The sequence below is a fragment of the Acanthopagrus latus genome, chromosome 2, assembly GCF_904848185.1.
Source record: "Acanthopagrus latus isolate v.2019 chromosome 2, fAcaLat1.1, whole genome shotgun sequence".
NCBI lineage: Eukaryota > Metazoa > Chordata > Actinopteri > Spariformes > Sparidae > Acanthopagrus > Acanthopagrus latus.
The window spans coordinates 12092197-12110129 of NC_051040.1; the positions used below are offsets into that span (position 1 = coordinate 12092197).

The 17933-nt window shown below is 41.4% G+C and overlaps 1 protein-coding gene across 1 annotated transcript; it reads left to right on the plus strand.

The window, feature by feature from the left end:
- Nucleotides 1–2942: 2942 nt before the first annotated feature.
- Nucleotides 2943–17767, plus strand: igsf10 (immunoglobulin superfamily, member 10). Its single transcript, XM_037118887.1, has 9 exons — nt 2943–3148; nt 5740–5869; nt 6136–6526; nt 7140–7907; nt 8038–9810; nt 9916–11520; nt 11746–12649; nt 14384–14750; nt 14852–17767. The coding sequence occupies exons 1-9, from the start codon at nt 2943–2945 to the stop codon at nt 16400–16402; spliced, it is 7695 nt and encodes a 2564-aa protein (XP_036974782.1). The 3' UTR covers nt 16403–17767.
- Nucleotides 17768–17933: the final 166 nt, after the last annotated feature.

The window sequence follows — 17933 nt, forward strand, 5'->3', positions numbered from 1 at the left end:
TCACAAACAAACAAATCATTTTGCTCAAGCCACATATCCACACACATCCAAACACAATCTCGCTCTGCCCGCCCCCTCTCCTCCTCAAACCTCTTGTCACTGCAATTTGCCATCTCTAAAAGAGGTTTAACTCAGCTGTTATAATGATGACTTGGATCAGGGCATAATTTAACAGTACAATGTGCTTTCCTAGAAGGAAAACTCTGCTCTGTTCATGGACTAAATCCACTTTGATTGGAATTTAGAAACAGGCATGAAAAGAAATCCTGCACAACTGAATTAAGTTGTCTGGATTAAGATTGTCTTGCAGACAGGAGAGAAGAGAATCACTAACACCAACTACTATGATAGCTGGTAAGTGAATCATGCACAGGGCTGTCAACAAGCTTGGGGAAAAGCCTTTGACCATCAAGGATTATTAAGCCTTCTTCATCATTGTTGGTAAATCAAGTGTAACTAATCAGCACATTTGAGGAATGTGTTACTCACACAGTAACTGCTGCATTGCAGTGACATGTCGAAGCAAAAAATCATCATTCTCGAAGAGAAGAGAAGAGAAGAGAAGAGAGTCCATATGTGTTGGTGTGTTGTCCACATGTGTTGGTGTGATGTTGTCCAGATGTTGAAGAAAACAAAACTGATGACACAAGTGCTGGAACATGCCAACCTCCCCTGTGACCTGATATAACTGATAAGAGGGATCCCCATAATCCTTCCCTCCATGCAAAACACTAGTCCGAAATGAAGCTATCTGATCTCTATCTGATTTGAATATGTTATACTGAGGTCATTAATAGTATTCTGTGTTACTAAAGACAATGCTCAGTCTAAATATTTCCCTCAGTCCAAAGTGTGTGTCTGTTTGTTGATGTTGATTGATGTGAATGAGGTTAAGCATCAGTCTTGTGAGAGGGAACATACAGTAGAATTTGGGAGGCCAAAACAAACATTATATGCTTTAAAGACAGCTTGCGGCAGCTGTGGTTAGATGTGTGCTATTTTCACAAACACTTTTTTCAAGTGACGTGAATGTTTTTTGCGACAGTCACAGTGTGTCAGTCACAAACGGACAACATGCAAAGGATAAGATGGAGATTGGTTTGCCTTCTAGTCATAAATACTTAATGTGCATGCACTGAAAAATACTCATTTACAGGTACACTCACTGATAATCCCAAGAGAAACTAATTTAGGGATTTGGGGAGCTATGAATTAAATCACTGTGACTTTTTGTTAACAACTTCTGGGTAGAGGAAGGCGAACATGGTGAGCCAACCTCTACGATGTTTCTGCCATGCTTATTTCATGTACTGTGTTGCTTTGCTAACAAGATAAATCAAATCAACCAATGGAGAGATCTCACCACCTGTCAGACGTGATACTACTAAAATAGCATCATTTTTAAAAAATGAAATTCAATTGTAAGCTATGATGCAAGAGGTCACTATTTTTTATGTGGTCTGGCATTTTACACAAAGTCAATAGAGTGTACTGTACTTTTAAAGTTTGTGTTTCAGATTATAGGTGTAATTCATATAAAGGGATAATTCACATTAATTAATATAAGCACCAGAGTCCATTGTTTTTTACAATTTAACTTCAGTCTTAGAAGTAAATGTCAGAAACAGTCTGAAACTGTAACATATCTGATTCAGGTACTGTAAAAATAACTAACAGCAGAATGTGAAAGGAAAGTGGTCCGCCTTTAAATATGCTGATTTGTGGGCACAGAGGGACTCTAAGAATTCAACAAACTAGTGAAAAGAAATAGGTTTTGGTAAAAGGAGAAAGAGGAAACTGACCCCCACATGCCTGGAATGACAGCTGGTTTGTGGTTGTTTTATTATGAGCAAGACACAAAAATAAAAACAAAGAATTCTAGGCAGTAAAAAAGCTTTTGGAGCTAATCTGTGACACATTTGTTCTTGATCACTGTCACGGAAGTGAACAGTTTCATGTCCAAACTGAATCAAGTACAATTTATTAATAGCCAAGATCCAGCAAAGATCAGACAAATTCTTTTGGAGCTTCATCTAATTGATCACATCAGGGAAGCATTTAGATGCTTCTTCTAAGATGTGCTTCTGTGCAAAACAATTTGCTGACCTACTTCTACAACATAATCAGTGAAGTCCAATATTATTGTCTTGGCAGGAATTAATAATTCCACTGTTGTTGTCCTCCATGTGAGGAAGGATTTGGATGTTTTTGATGGCTTTCGGCAGTCTATCTTGGTATTTCCTGCACTTCCCTGAGTATTTCAGAGTTGGAGTTACTGTGGGATTACATTACAGCAGATTACAGGGGGGCGGAGGACACCGGAGTGTGCTCTCAGCTGCAGGAGCTCACACAGAAATGACTCCCGTCCCTGTACGCCTCACACACAGTGGACTCACATCACACTGGAGAACTACTGAAAACTGGATGTGGACCTTTTTACTCCTTCATCAAGATTTTTACATGTGCAGCTGCTCTGTTTCTTACAGCTGCTGAAGTGCAGTGAGGGAAGCTGTGGATAGCTCTGTTTATTTCTGGGGTAAATATTACTCTTATTTATTACAATTGTGTATATGAAGAGAATATTGGTCACCTCTGCATTTAAAACTATATATATATATATATATATATATATATATATATATATATATAAATATATATATATATATATATATTCTACCCTTTGCATATTGCCTATAAATACTAATCTATGCAAATAATTACGAATATGACTTGTTAAATGTTGTGTGAAGTGATGCATATTTCGTTTGAGGCTAAAAATGCTGCTCTACTTTCTAACAACTTTTTATGAGTTTATCGTTTGCTCTGCCAGTCTGTCCACTCTGAACAGAGGCTGTCTCCTCCTCCAGGTGGGTTTCATTAATGGTCCAGGACAGACTCTCGTCCCCCTTGTCCGTGCAGCTGGAGCCCCATCCCCGTACACAATGAGCGTGTGCGCCTGCAGCGCTTCATACCTGCGGAGGTGGCTGCTGACGGCTCTGTTGTTCTTGGCCGCCGCTGCGCCGCCGACGAGCGGTGAATGCCCCGGCTCATGCGCCTGCTATGTTCCCACTGAAGTTCACTGCACCTTCAGATACCTGACCGCAATACCTGACCACATCCAGCCAGCTGTGGAAAGAATTAACCTCGGGTGAGCTTTCGCTTTTCTCCGCAGCTCAGAGCAGGTCTGACAACTGCAGACACTCTGGGGAGGAATGGTTCCTAGTGAGTGATTTAAACCACAGACTTGTATAAGCAGGAATAACATCACAGAGGCACTCATGTTAGCTACTGCATTTTACAGAGTGTAAACGCATCCTCCTCCGGCACTGGTAGTTAAAGCAGAAACTAGTTTAGAAAAAAAATAAAAATGAAAAAAAAAAATAATGTAATGTCAAATGTGAGGAATGTTTCGGTTACAGTCGCTAAGCTAGCATACATTAAGCTAACGTTAGCTCCGGTTAAAATTGGCAACTTAATGCTAATTGGGAAATATAGCTAATAGATATCTCAAGTAGCTAACCTACAAATATTGTTTTCTAAGCTAAAATACAAATTTCAGGATAAATCCCAACTATCTCAGCTCTGAATTCTCAGTTCACCGACCTGCATCCTCTCCAGAAGAGCTAAGGTCCCCCTGTGTCCACCTTGAGCTAATGTCACTAGTTAACTAATTAGCTGAGTGTAGTTTTGTGTCTTTTCCTCTTGACTGTGCACGCGCACACATGCACACACGTACATAATTGTGTTGGAAAAGTGTGTTAAAATGGAACTTGAAAGTCACTTTGTAAGTGGATGCTGGTGGATACATACTGAAGTCCTTATAATTTATGTAATTAATTATGGGAATGATACATGTTTGTAGACGACAAAATACATCAATATATAAGTTATTGTACATAAGATAACTGTTGATAAATTGAATTATATTTTGCAGGACAATATATATTACTGACATAGCTAACAGTTACATCTAAAACTACTGGAATTATAATAATAGAAGTAGTTTTTATGTTATAATTGTAAAGTTACAAAATATACTGCTTGAACACTACCCAGAGTTTTAGTTACTTTTACTTCTTGTTATTTTTTAATGCATTATTGATAACGAATAATCAAAGAGGTTTCTGTTCCCCCAAAACTTAAGTATAAATAACTCCCAATTCTCCAAACCTGGGCCTGCTGCACATTTTTTGTCTTTATCTCAGGGGTTTCAGTGGCACCTTTGTGATCACATAGATTTACTGGCAACAAAGATGCAGATGAAAAGTTTAGATATTAATTAGAATTGCACTTAGTACTGTGAGTAACTGAGTAGATTGCATGGTGTAATGCACGCTTATGTTCGAGGAAAATTGCAGACTTGAAGATACACTCTGAGAAAATGACTTACTTACAGTCATTTGAGTAGATAGAATTAGTTAAAACCAGCCAGTGTATATTTACATTTTTCTGATTATCATTTTTTTTAATTTGTTATCAGATTTCAAAATGCATCACTTTGGCTTTGAAGCAGCGTGTAATCTGTGAAGTAACACTCAACTAAATTGTGAAATACATTTAGTGGAGTAAAAAAAGGTGCAATACCTGCCTCCAAAATGAAGCGAAGTGCAATACTTAAGCAACTTATTCATGGTAGTCTGACATCATTATGGGGCTGTGATCAAGGTAAACATGTCATGATATTACCTTACTTTGCCGGATGATGGTAAAGGAGGTATGCCATTAAATTTGTTGCCATTCAGCAAAACATGTTCAACTGATTCTTAAGCAGCTTTTTAAAAAATGATACTATTCTGTGCACCCACAGGTGATTTCAGTTAGGTGCCTGATTAGACCTCTTCTCAAGGTGTAGTCAGGCCAGGACATTTTTACTGCAGATATTTTGACATGCCATGGCAAGATTAGCACAGCTGAAATTAATAACCTATATGAATAATGGCTGTGTTCCAGCATCAGGGCGCTAGGATTGTGCATGCTGGCTCAGTGGCAACAGTTAACCTTTTAGGGAGGGAAAACTTGGGGGAAAACCTGAGGAGAAGTCTAATCTGCCAGTTCAACTCAAAACACCTGTGTGGGAGTGCAGGACCATTAAAGTTGGTGTCTCTGCACTTAAAACCAAATCCTCTTGGATGGTGGAAACAAAATCAGTTGAGTTAACTGTGTCTGCATATATATGACAGATGCTGTAATGAGGATCAATTATGAAGGCCAGCAGTGATATCTAGTATGTCAATATTAAAGGCAAGTGCAGGTATTTTGACTGTGCCTTATTGACACCTCAAACTCGGGGGTCCGAGTGCAGAAGGAGAAGTTCTCACTTTCAGCGAACAATGGTGAAACAATCTCTTGACGCTTATTTTCTCCCAATAAGCCCAGTAGTGTGCCAGAGTCATATCCTAACTCACAGGATGAGTCCAAGTCTGAAGACACAAGTATGGCAAAAAGGGCAGAAAATACTGTATTCGTGAAGAATGGCTGTGTGAATTTGACTGGTTAAGGTATCTCAGAGAGAAAAAATGTAAAGGCTAACTCAACCTGCAAAGTGAAGTGTGATTGGGCTCCTAAATTTTTCAATTAGGGGCCACTCTGCACCTAGTAAAAAAGGTTAGTGTGGATGTGGAAAAGTAATTTGTATGGGTGTGCACAGCCTTAAATTAGATTATTTCTATTGTTCATTAACTACCATGTGGTACATTTGAGCTGATCAGCTGAAGTCTCATTTAATTTCTCTGCTTTCAGGTACAACAGTATAACTGTCCTGAGAGAAGACGATCTTTCAGGACTTGATAACTTGGAGCTCTTGATGCTGCACAGCAACACTATCCACAGTATAGAGGACAGAGCCTTCAAAGACCTCAAGTCTTTACAGGTAAAATGTGTTTGTCAGTCTCTTGTGGAGATTACAGACCAGTCTTGTAATAATGGCATACAAACATCCTGACAGCATCTTGTGGTTTTGTAAAATGAAATTGATGGATTCTTAGTGTTGATAACAGTGTTTTACTTCCACTGAACTTTGATATCATAGTAATTGTATGTCTAACAAACAACATTTTGAAATTATTATTTTGCTGTTGCATGTTAACTTCATGAGTCAACATTCTTTTACAAATCTTCTTAATCATGTTGTCACAGGTCCTAAAGATGTCCTTTAATAAAGTTAAGAAAATCAGCAAAGAGACATTTAAAGGCCTGGACAGTGTGCTGAGACTCCACTTGGACCACAACCACATAGAGTTCATCAGCCCAGAGGCTTTCTATGGCCTTACCAACCTGCAGTTGGTCCATCTGGAGGGTAACCACCTCCAGCAGCTACACCCAGACACATTCATCACACTGAGACACAGCCAGGTGTTCAAGGTGTCCTCAGTAAAAAACATCCACCTGTCAGACAACTTCCTCACCGCTCTGCCAGCAGAAATTTTCTCAGGCTGCAGCGAGTTAGAGAATGTCTTCCTCCATGGCAACCCGTGGACATGTGATTGCCGGATGAAGTGGTTCTCAGCATGGGCACAGAGGAACACAGGTGAGGAGAGTGTATTTGTTTTTGAGTCTGCAAGCTTTTAGAGCGGTGTTAGCTTGTAGCTTGTTTTACAAGGGAAAAGAGCCTCTTCTCTGTTACCAAAGGAATTTGTCTTTGTCTTGCATAAATGCAAAAAAGTGACTTGATTTAAAGCCTTTGTAAGCGCACATTTGCATGCAGCTTTAATAACACTTGTCTGGTAAAGTTGTTAACTGCATTAGTACTTTAATAGGTTATTCCACTCAGACTTTTAAAGTTGTATCATTTTCTCCTTCAACTAAATAGTGCATAAGATTGTAGCCAAGTAAGAAAGGCGTGTCCAAGGGAAACATATAAATCTTGGCAGAGGCATCATAGGAGGCAAAGGTCATGTCATTGTTTGATCCTGATGGATACAGAAAACACATAAGACACAGAGGAGCAAAAGTCATGCTTTTAATTCATGACTTGGTCAATGTCATAGCCAGCTCATAAAGTATGGTGATGATGATCTTTTCTGGTTCACAAGTTTTACTGATAAGTTTTGGTTTGTTGGCCCATAATGTGGAAACTGTAAATGTTCTTTTCTTACATGCAAGGAACTTAACGCTACACCATTTGATTTAAATGTTTCCAGGTGTGCTGAAATGCAAGCGAGACCGGAGATATGCTAGAGGCCAGCTGTGTCCTGTTTGTGAAAATCCTGCCCCTTACCACAACAGACCTCTATCCCTTCTCCCCGATGATGCCTTCACTTGTACCAAACCCTGGATTCAACCCCATCTTAAGAAGAAAAACATCAGCTTGGATGAGGGGGACTTTACTCCAGTCTCCCCCAAAGACTTTATTGCCCCATTAGGCTCCATACAAATGAACTTGACTAACCAGTTTCACAATGATGCAAGTCTGTCCTGCACTGTCCAGAGGCCCTCTGCTTTTGAGAACCTGACACAAACATTGGAGGAGGTGGAGGGAAACAATGTCACCTTACTTACTGCTGACATAACCACATATTTAGTGTGTAATATTGACTATGAACATATACAGCAGCTTTGGCAGATTCTGGCCACCTATAGTGACTCTCCTATGAGACTGGAGAGAGGCTTTATGCTGGCCAGAAGCCCAGAAATGGTGTACAGGTATAGTGAGCTGAAAACAAAAAAAGGAGAGGAGGGAATTAACACAAACATCGTGGCTGACATTAAATCCTCACCCGCATGGTTGATGCAGGGGGAAGTGAGCTTCCAGCTAGACCGCACTACTACCACCTACTCTACTCTGCACATTAAGTACCAGTCTGTGGTCAGCTTACGTCTGGAAAACACATCCCCTAAAAGAGATCGCTACTCCTGGACCATGATCAAGCGAGATAATCAAACCAAGACTGAGCACACTGCAGTTACAGGTGGGAGTTAGAGATAACCGCTTAATAAACTAGCTCACAGCTAGTATGACCCTCATTTCAGTTATGTCAACAAATGCATGCTGCATGAAAAAACAAATGTGATAAAATATTTGTTTTATTTTTTACATAGGGGGTGTGATACAGCTGAGCTGTCAAATCCAGGGTGAACCAAAGCCACTGTTGGAATGGATTTTACCTGATGGAAGTAAGGTCAGAGCTCCTTTCTCCAGTGAGGACAGGAGGATCATAATCACTGCTGAAGGAAAGCTCACTCTACGGGGTGTAGATGCCTCAGACACAGGCAGCTACCGGTGCATTGCCACAAACTACTTGGATGCGGATATCCTTACCTTTCGAGTTACAGTTCTGTCCCCTGATGTGGAAGAAACTGAGGTCAATGGTATCCAACTCTCAAGACCACTGGGTGAAAATTTGGTTTTTGACTGCAGCTCCTCAGGGAGCCCTAAGGCTTCGGTGCAGTGGATACTGCCTGATCATTCAGTAGTGGACACATCTCATGGCAACAGGAAAGTGTATGAAAATGGCACATTGCTGATTCAGGCACTCACAGAGAGGGACAGAGGATTTTATAGGTGTTTGGTTGCAAATCATCTGGGTGTTGACCTGCTCGTCTCGCAGGTGACAGTGACCGAAGGAAGGACTGAGACAGTAACCGTTTTGCACAGTGAGGGATCAGGGACAGAGATGGAAGACGAGGTTCACCCTCGCTTGCCTGAAAACACGGTCGCCCTCAATGAGGTCCCCTCCTCCAGTCCCTCTGACAGAACTAGTCAGGAATCCAGGACTGTCACCTCTGATCGACCTTACCCCAAACACAGATCACAAGGTAGAGGAGGCGCTAGAGGTAGAATGGGACAGAGAAGGAGAGGACCAGTTGGCAACAGACGAATTTGGAGTAGTAGGGTCTTTGATAAAGCTTCCAGGAGAGTGGACCCCCAGAAATTTGCTGAATTGATGAAAAAGGCTCAGGATGGATCAAGAGTAAAGACTGGCACAGAATCAAACACTGGTCTTTCTGGTGATGGGGAAATTGGCTCTGGTGAGGATCACAATGAAGATCATCTCATTATTGTGCCGGGGACCAGTGAACGAACAACATATAATCGTGGGAGAGGTAGAATATTTGGGCAAGAGAACAAACAATCTGAAACTATAATACAGAGCGGAAAACAAAGTAATGTAGCAACAACAGTGTCATATATGCAGTCAGATTCTACACCAATCAAGTACACATTCACAAACTATCCAAAAGGAAGGAGTGAAAGTCAAAGTGATGCAGTAACGCCATATAATACAATTTCACACAACACAGATCTGCCTAGTTTTGATGAGACCTCTGAATTTTATGCCTTGGAAAGAAGTACCAAGCCAGGCTTTAACATGCGCCCAGTCACTCTCCAACTTAGTGTCACAGACTCCTTGCAAGAAACTCAGCTCCATTTCTCAGGAGAACAACCTCCAGAACCAGACACATCCACTTGGGCATCACTCTCATTTACCACAGACCCTAATGTCACTCCAATGAGGGATGGTCCAGGCCAGGTAGTCGTTCACACTTCCACGGACCCAGAAAGCCAGACGACATTCACAGCCGTTACCACCACAGAGAGACAGCAAGATGAAATAACCTTCCACACTACCCAAACAATCAAATCCCCTCACCTGCCTGCGGGATCCACCATCATCTCCCGGCAGCAGATCCATATCATCCCACACAAGAATGGCAGAGGAGGGGGCCGCAGGAGGACCTTCCAAGGCCGCAGGAGGATCATCAAGCCCAACAGGATCACTGACATACAGTCCATCATCAATAAACTTAAGCAGCCCTCAGTGAAGAAGGAAGGGAATGCAACAGTGCCATATAGGATTGAACTTACCACAGGTAAGCAGTCTTGTTTTGTAAGCAAACAGAGTGATTGTTGAATGTTTCACTGTGTGCCTCATCAGCTGATATTTTATGTGACTCTGTCCTTTTCTCTGTTTTTAGACTGTTGTGATAAATACAAAAAGGTGACAAATCTGCAGATGGTCAAACCAACAGCATCATCAGGTTCATCTTTAGAGGGAACAGAAAGACCTGCCTCTACACAAAAAACTGCAGCTTCTACAACGAACTATTACATCACTTATAAGGCCCCCTTCACCCAGACAGAGTCAAGGCCAGAGGTTTCCAGTGGCTACATCACCTCTGCTGATGCTCCTGAGTTTGACCCCACAATTGATCCATTTTTGACCACAGATAAAGAGCCGTTGGTCTCATCAACAGCGGCCACTACTACAACTGCCTCCAAGGTTATTCGTGGAAGAATACCATGGAACAGACTGTTTGGAAGCAGAGAGAGAGAAAGGATAATGGGCAGGCTAAGAAAACCTTTCATCACCCCAAAAACTACAACTACAACAACAACTGAAACTACAACGACCCTAACCACAACCCCTGCTGCTGTGCCCACAACCACTGCAAACTCAGTGGCTGAACCTGAGACTCTGTCTCCATCAAGACACACAGGAAACAAAGAGGACTCCATTAATGATGATTATGGAGATTTGTCTTCTGCAGATTTTGAGTTTACAACATCAGGCCCCAGCACTTACCACCTGACGACTACCAGTTCATCATATTACTCAAGGTCTACCACCACCGCTGAAACGCTGCCAGAGTCACAGGCTCTACCTTCCCCATCGACTGTCAAACCACCTACAGTTGAAAATCCAGATGAAGCCATATCATCTGGGTCTGGAGGACTACCTGATAATTGGCTTGTAGTCAGACAGAGGCCTGGTGGGACAAGAGGAAGGCAAGGGCGCAGAAGGAGGCCCTTTATGGGTAGGAGACCCTTTAAGAGACCTGGAATCACCAAATTACCCCCAAGTACCACAACTGAGACTTTAACTACAGAGGTAACAACAATGGAAACTGCAATGGAAACAACCACACTACCACAACATACTGTTTCATTCTACAAGCCCCTGTACACGCCATCAAGGAAAGAGGACAGAACTGTGATAACTGTTTCCACTGATGAAACATCAAAAGAAGAGGAAGACTTATATGAGGAATCTGAGTGGAGCACATTGAGCAGTGTTCTCACCTATACTACAACAAGGACGTCTGCAATCCCCTCACCGACACTCTCCCCCACCACTACATTCAAGCCAACTATGACAAAAGGGCCTTACACAACAGTTTGGACCAGAGTCCACAGCAATGTTAGACCACCGTCACAGAGGTACAATGGTCACAACACTCCTAGGCCAGCAATCAGGAGAATCAGACCCACTGTGCAGAGCAGTGGTGTTAGAGGCAGTGCCGGTAATGGATTTTCTTTCGACTCAATGACCATTCTTAGAGCTGAGCAAGGATATACCAACACCCGGGCACCATATAACAACATTGGCAATCCATCTGTATTGAGTGTCAATGTTGCTGATTTTGAACCCACCACAAAGGTCATGACAAGCAAACCTAGGATAGTTGGAGGCAATGCAGCCAGCTTCACTGTGTTATCCAATTCAGATGCTTTCCTGCCATGTGAGGCAGTTGGAAACCCCCAGCCAACGATAACTTGGAAACGCTTCTCATCAAGCACAGGTATTTTTATTGTATTTTATTGTATTTTTATTGTTTAGAAAAGGCACAATTAGAAAATATTAAAAACAACATATTAAAAACAACAATACACATTTTAATTCAAAATCACAATTGGGGCAGGAAGTGAGTTTTAAGAAGTAAGGAAAAGTAGTTAACTAGGGTTAATGTTTTTTGAGATTTTTGTAGTTACATTATTCTTAAAAGACATTTCCCCTTCTCCCTTAGGAAACACCATTACCATGAAGGGGAGGATGGGTAAGTTTGAGGTGCTGAACAATGGCACCCTGTTGATCCAGAATGCCAACATTAAGGACCGTGGCCAGTACCTCTGCCTAGCTGAGAATGATCATGGATCAGATAAACTTCTTGTCACTGTTTCAGTAGTGGCCTACCCCTCACGCATCCTTGAGCCAAAAATGCGTGAGATAAAGTCTTATGCAGGAAACACTGTGGAGATGAAATGTAAAGCAGAGGGTCGGCCCACACCCATGATATCCTGGATCCTGGCTAACAGAACCCAGGTCAGGGGACAGACCACAGAGAAGGGAAGGGTATCGGTATCTGCTGAGGGGACTCTGGTCATTGAGCAGGTGTCTGTTTATGACAGAGGTCATTACAAATGTATTGCCAGTAATCCAGCTGGAGCTGATACTGCTACAGTCCGACTGCAGGTGGTGGCAGCTCCACCAGGAATCCTGGAGGACAAACGACAGCAGGTGAAAGCTGTTGAGAGCCAGACCTTATGGCTACCCTGCACTGGCCAAGGCAGTCCTCAGCCAACCATTCACTGGGTCCTCCATGACGGGTCAATTGTGCGATCTAAGAGACCTATCAGTAACGCAAGGATATCAGTGTTTGAGAATGGAACCCTCCTCATTAAGGATGTTACTCAAACAGACAGCGGAAAATATGAATGTATTGCTACCAGCTCTACTGGCTCAGAGAGAAGAGTGGTGACTCTGACAGTAGAGAGGCAAGTGTCTGCGCCTTTGATAGTGGAGACTTCCAAGCGTATGACAGAGTTGTTCTTCGGAGACCAGCTGAGACTAAACTGTTCAGCTACAGGAGACCCTAAACCCAGGATCATTTGGAGGCTGCCTTCTAAAGCTGTGGTGGACCAGTGGCACAGGTAAAAATGTCTTCATAGGTGTCATAAATGTACAGAAGAACAGATGGTAGCATTTATTGTGAACTTGTCAGATAAAGCTAAAACAAACATGTTGAGCATTTTGCACAAAATACTTAAAACATTGCTCATCAGAAATTGCAAAAGAAGCTGTATTGTTTTCACAGGATTGTTCTCCTTCACTTCAGGATTTAGTGATATGTCCCTATTCATGCACCAAGATCCCAAAGTCAAGAGATTTGTAAATCAAACTTTAATTGGAAACAGGCGGACAACAGCTAAGCTCTTCAACCCAGCTTGAGGATCATAAAACAAAAAAGGCATCTTAAGGGATCACTGTATGTGAAGCATTTCTGTTTTCATTTCAATAAGTCTCCACATTTCCTCAATTTTGGTGTCATGTACTGACCATTTGGGTCACCTCCCTAAGTACAGAATAAGCTGGTCTCTGCTTTGAGGTGATGCTTGCTCATTCCATGTATAAAGGATAATCTGAATGAAAATATCCAATACATGCAATGATTGAAGCCTCAGTGTGGACAAAACATTTAGGGACGTGGTAGGAACAGTAGCTCACAGATCTGAGGCTATTTTGTTGATTTGGAGACTATAAGGCTATAATTGTGGTAAATATACTAATAACATATTTTCATGAGAACTGTCCCATTCAATGTGATGAACATTTTAGTACATGTTTAAGTGAAATAGAGAGATGAAAGTAGAATCACCATACTTCGTTTACTGGATTAATTTCATTGTGTTTCAAATATATCATGACCATGACACAATCAAAATAGTAAAAAAGATAATAATAATAATAATAATAATAATAATAATAATAATAATAATAATAATAATAATAATAATTCAACTTAAATATAGTTTAGTTTTTCAAGGTCTATGTGTGCAATAGCTTTGTGACCTTAGACGTGTGGCAGTGAAAAAACAACCTATATTTATTCTGAAGCTTCACCAACTTACCAACGTAGATAAAGCCGCTTCAGTAATATCTCCATAAGCTCTGCATATTCTGTTTTCTACAAAAGATGATTATTATAACAAAATTTCCATGACCAATGAAGAAACAGGAGAGCGCCTTCAGAATATTGGCTTACTTGCAGTATATTCTTTGTCTGTAAACAACTGTATGGCTTCTCTCTATGCATGCAACATCAGAGAAAAAAGAAAGCTTGTTATTGTCAAAACACAACAGTGCAGTGCTAGTGTTTTTCAATTCATTGCCAAGGCCTTGGCTCAGTTTGCTGGTCAGTTCATAAAGTCTTTAGTCTCTTAAACCTCCTTAGTGAAGTCATTTAAGTTTATGTATGTTGGATTGATGTCCATTGTTAAATTAGTTTTCTGCTGTTTTATTGTCCATTTCTAACTATTTGAGCCATTTTTTTCAGCCATAATGTTCTCACTGTTATCAGTATGATTGTGGTGTGTGCAAGCACATAAAGAATTTTACTTGATGAGGTTTTTTTCTAAAGTCATGGTTTTTACTTTGCTTGAGTAACCGTGAAAAAAAGTGGTTTCTTCTTCAGCTCATGGACAACAATATTTGCATTCTTTAAATACAATTTATAAAACAGTACAGCAGTTCATACAGTGTTCTTATAATATGTGTAATCTTCGCTTGCTCAATAGCAAATGGAGCTCACTTGTGTTTAATCAGGCTTTTTTTCGTTCCTCCCCACATTCTGAATCTCTGTAATCTTCTGTCATGTTTATCTCCAGGATGGGCAGCAGAATTCAGGTCCTGGATAATGGTACACTTACTGTTAGCTCTGTGAGTGATAAAGATGCTGGAGACTATATCTGTGTGGCACGAAGCAAAATTGGTGACGATCTCCAGCTCATGAGAGTGGGTGTGTCAATGAAGCCAGCCAAGATAGAGCCTAAGCTCCATGGAAAGAAGCAGGTTCTGTACGGTAAAGACTTGAAAGTTGACTGTAAAGCCTCAGGATCACCAAAACCAGAGATCTCCTGGGGTCTACCAGATGGTACAGTGGTCAACAGCGCTCTTCAGTCTGATGCCAGCAGTGGAGGAGGGCGAGCACGACGCTATACACTTTTTGATAATGGAACTCTCTACCTAAACCAGGTATGTAAAGCCATGTTAACTTCCCCAGTTAAACATAAAAAGCTAAAAAAAAATAATAATAATAATAATAAAATATCTACATCACTGTCATGCTTCTCCAGGTTGGTATTTCAGAGGAAGGGGACTACACCTGCTATGCTGAGAACCAGGGGGGCAAGGATGAAATGATTGTACATATCAGTGTGCTGACTGCTGCCCCCAGGATACGTCCACCCAGCCATACCTACACCAGGGTGAAGCCTGGAGGGAACATACGCTTTGATTGTGAAGCACTTGGGGAACCCAAACCCAAGATCCTTTGGATGCTGCCGACCAACGATGTAATTGCAGCATCAAATGAAAGGTACCTGATGCATGTCAATGGCTCACTTGACATCAGAAATGTGAAGGTTATGGATGGTGGGAATTATATTTGTATGGCTCGCAACCCCGCTGGAGAAAACAGAAAAGTCTACAAGCTTGATATAGACGGGAATCCACCAGTGATCAATGGCTACCAGCAGAACAGGACAGTAATCAAAGATGTAGCTGTTAAATTTGCAAGGAAATTAATAGACTGTAAAGCAGAGGGCAATCCCACTCCAAGTATCACTTGGATTATGCCTGATAACATCTTCCTGACAGCACCATACTTTGGCAGCAGGATTAATGTCCACCACAATGGGACATTAGAGATTCGTAATGTGCGGCCGACTGATACAGCAGAGTTCATATGCATGGCAAGGAATGATGAAGGGGAGGCAGTAATGGTGGTGCAGCTGGAGGTGAGCGGCACGCTCCGAAGACCGATCTTTAAGAACCCCTTCAACGAACGTATTGCGTCTCGGAACGGGAAAACCACAGTATTAAACTGCTCTGCTGATGGACACCCAATGCCTGAGATCATTTGGACCTTGCCTAATGGCACTCGGTTTACCAGTGGACCTGACCGTGGGCCTCGCCACCACCTCGGCAGTGAGGGGACTTTAATCATCTACAATCCAAACAAAGAGGATGCAGGGAAGTACCGCTGTGGTGCCAGGAACATTGTGGGCTACATAGAGAAGCTAATAATTCTTGATGTTGGTCAGAAGCCTTACATCCTGACAAGGCCTAGGGGCATCATACGAAGTGTGTCTGGAGACCCCCTTTTCCTTCACTGTCTATCTGATGGGAGTCCCAGACCCAGAATCTACTGGACCACACCAGATGGCCACACTCTGACTCGGCCTCAAGTTCTTGGGCGCTATCACTTACTACAGAATGGTACTCTGGTTATTCAGGACACTACTCTACACGACCGAGGGAACTATGTGTGCAGGGCTCGCAACGATGCTGGGGAGGCTGTGCTCACTGTCCCTGTTGTCATCATCGCATATCCTCCTCGGATCACTGCAGGACCACCTCCTAATGTGAAGGCAGTGACCGGGACACCAATCCATCTCAACTGTGCTGCCACTGGCATTCCCAAGCCAGAGATCACTTGGGAGCTGCCTGATCGCTCAGTTCTGTCAGCGGCAGAACAGGGTCGGCCCATGGGTAGCGAACTGCTTCATCCACAGGGCACACTTATCATTCAGAGACCCACAATCTCAGACTCTGGCACATACAAGTGCCTAGCCAAGAACCAACTGGGTACAGACTCAAAGGCCACATATGTACGTGTACTGTGAGAAAAAGACATGTTTTCTCACATGTGGATTTGTGAGGATCCCAGCTTGTGGAATATTATTAAATAGGTGACAAATGTGGATTAAAAAAATAAACAGTTCCCAAGAAGAGAAGAGAAACAGACATTTTTAAGGGAAAATTATGTGTTTTTTTAAACTGGAAAACCCAGCCTGGAGCTAAAAAGTTGTTATTATAACTTTGGAACTGGGGGTCTGGAAATTCAGAGGTGGTTCTCATTTGGCATGGTTCTCATGGGAGAAAAAGGGCCAATGCATGGAGTCAAACTGTAAATGATTTCTCTGAGCAGGCGTTGCTGGCCACACATAGGGATACTATTACAGCATATAGACTGAGAGGGAGAAATTTGTGTAATAGACTGATTGAAAGAAAAAAACACTCCCAGGAGGAGTTTAATTCCCTTTAGACATTTTCCTGAAGTTGTTGCTGCCATAACATGTTGCTTTGTCCTTTAACAGCAAATGAAAAAGACAGCAGATGGAGTATATAGTATCATGTCTTTCAAGAGCAAGTCATTGGATTTTGTGGAAGATAAGATTTTTATTAAAAAAATAATGAGGCTTGTTTTACACTGGATACGTATTGACATGGACAGTACAGGGCTTTCATGCCCGAATTACATCAGATTTCTTAACTATATGTTTTATATTTTAATGAGTTTAAAGCAGATTCCTTTATGTCTATCACAGTGCAGTCCATTGGTCCAAAATACTAAATCAGTCTATTGTGTTGTACACAAGAATTTACAGTAATGTTATACATTATGCTAATCTGTAATAATACAGTATATGTTTATCTGTTTGTAGTATCTACTTTATCAAAATATGGGAGAAAAATGACATTACAAAGTGAATTCTGCTCATGTCTTTTTAATGTTTTTATTGTACAATTTGATGCGTTTCATGTACATAAAGAACAGTACATGATTGTTGAAGGTGCAGAGGATTGGCTATACTGGAATGCTAGTATAATGCTGTTGTAATGAAGGTCATTAGGATTATCCAGTTGTACCTACAGGAGGAGGTCATGGCAGTAGAAACCTTCCTGACATACACAGTTTTAACTCTCCAGCTGTGAAAATAGTTCTTGACCCAGCTCGTCAGTGAGGAGGACCCGCAGGGGAGCCTTTGATATTTGTTTGTGTTTGTGTGCTGATTTTACTGCCCTCCTGCAAATTGAACAGTGAGGTGTGGGATGATGTCAAGACAGAAAAAAGGGAACAAAGCCATATGTTTTTAAATATATGAATCTGTGTGTAATTGATTTTATGTACTATTCCTGTTATATACTAAGAAAAGATAGAAATATATTGCTACAACACAAAAATTAAATGAATAATGGTGAATTAATGTCATTGAGCACATTCTTCTATATAGCTGTCTGCACTCTAGCCATGTTTCTTTGAGGACGGTCTGCAGATGTACATTCTTTTTTTTCTCCTAAAGAAATAAAAACAAGTCATTCAAGTGGATTCATTAAGACAAATACCCTCTGCCTTTAGGGCAACAACTGGAA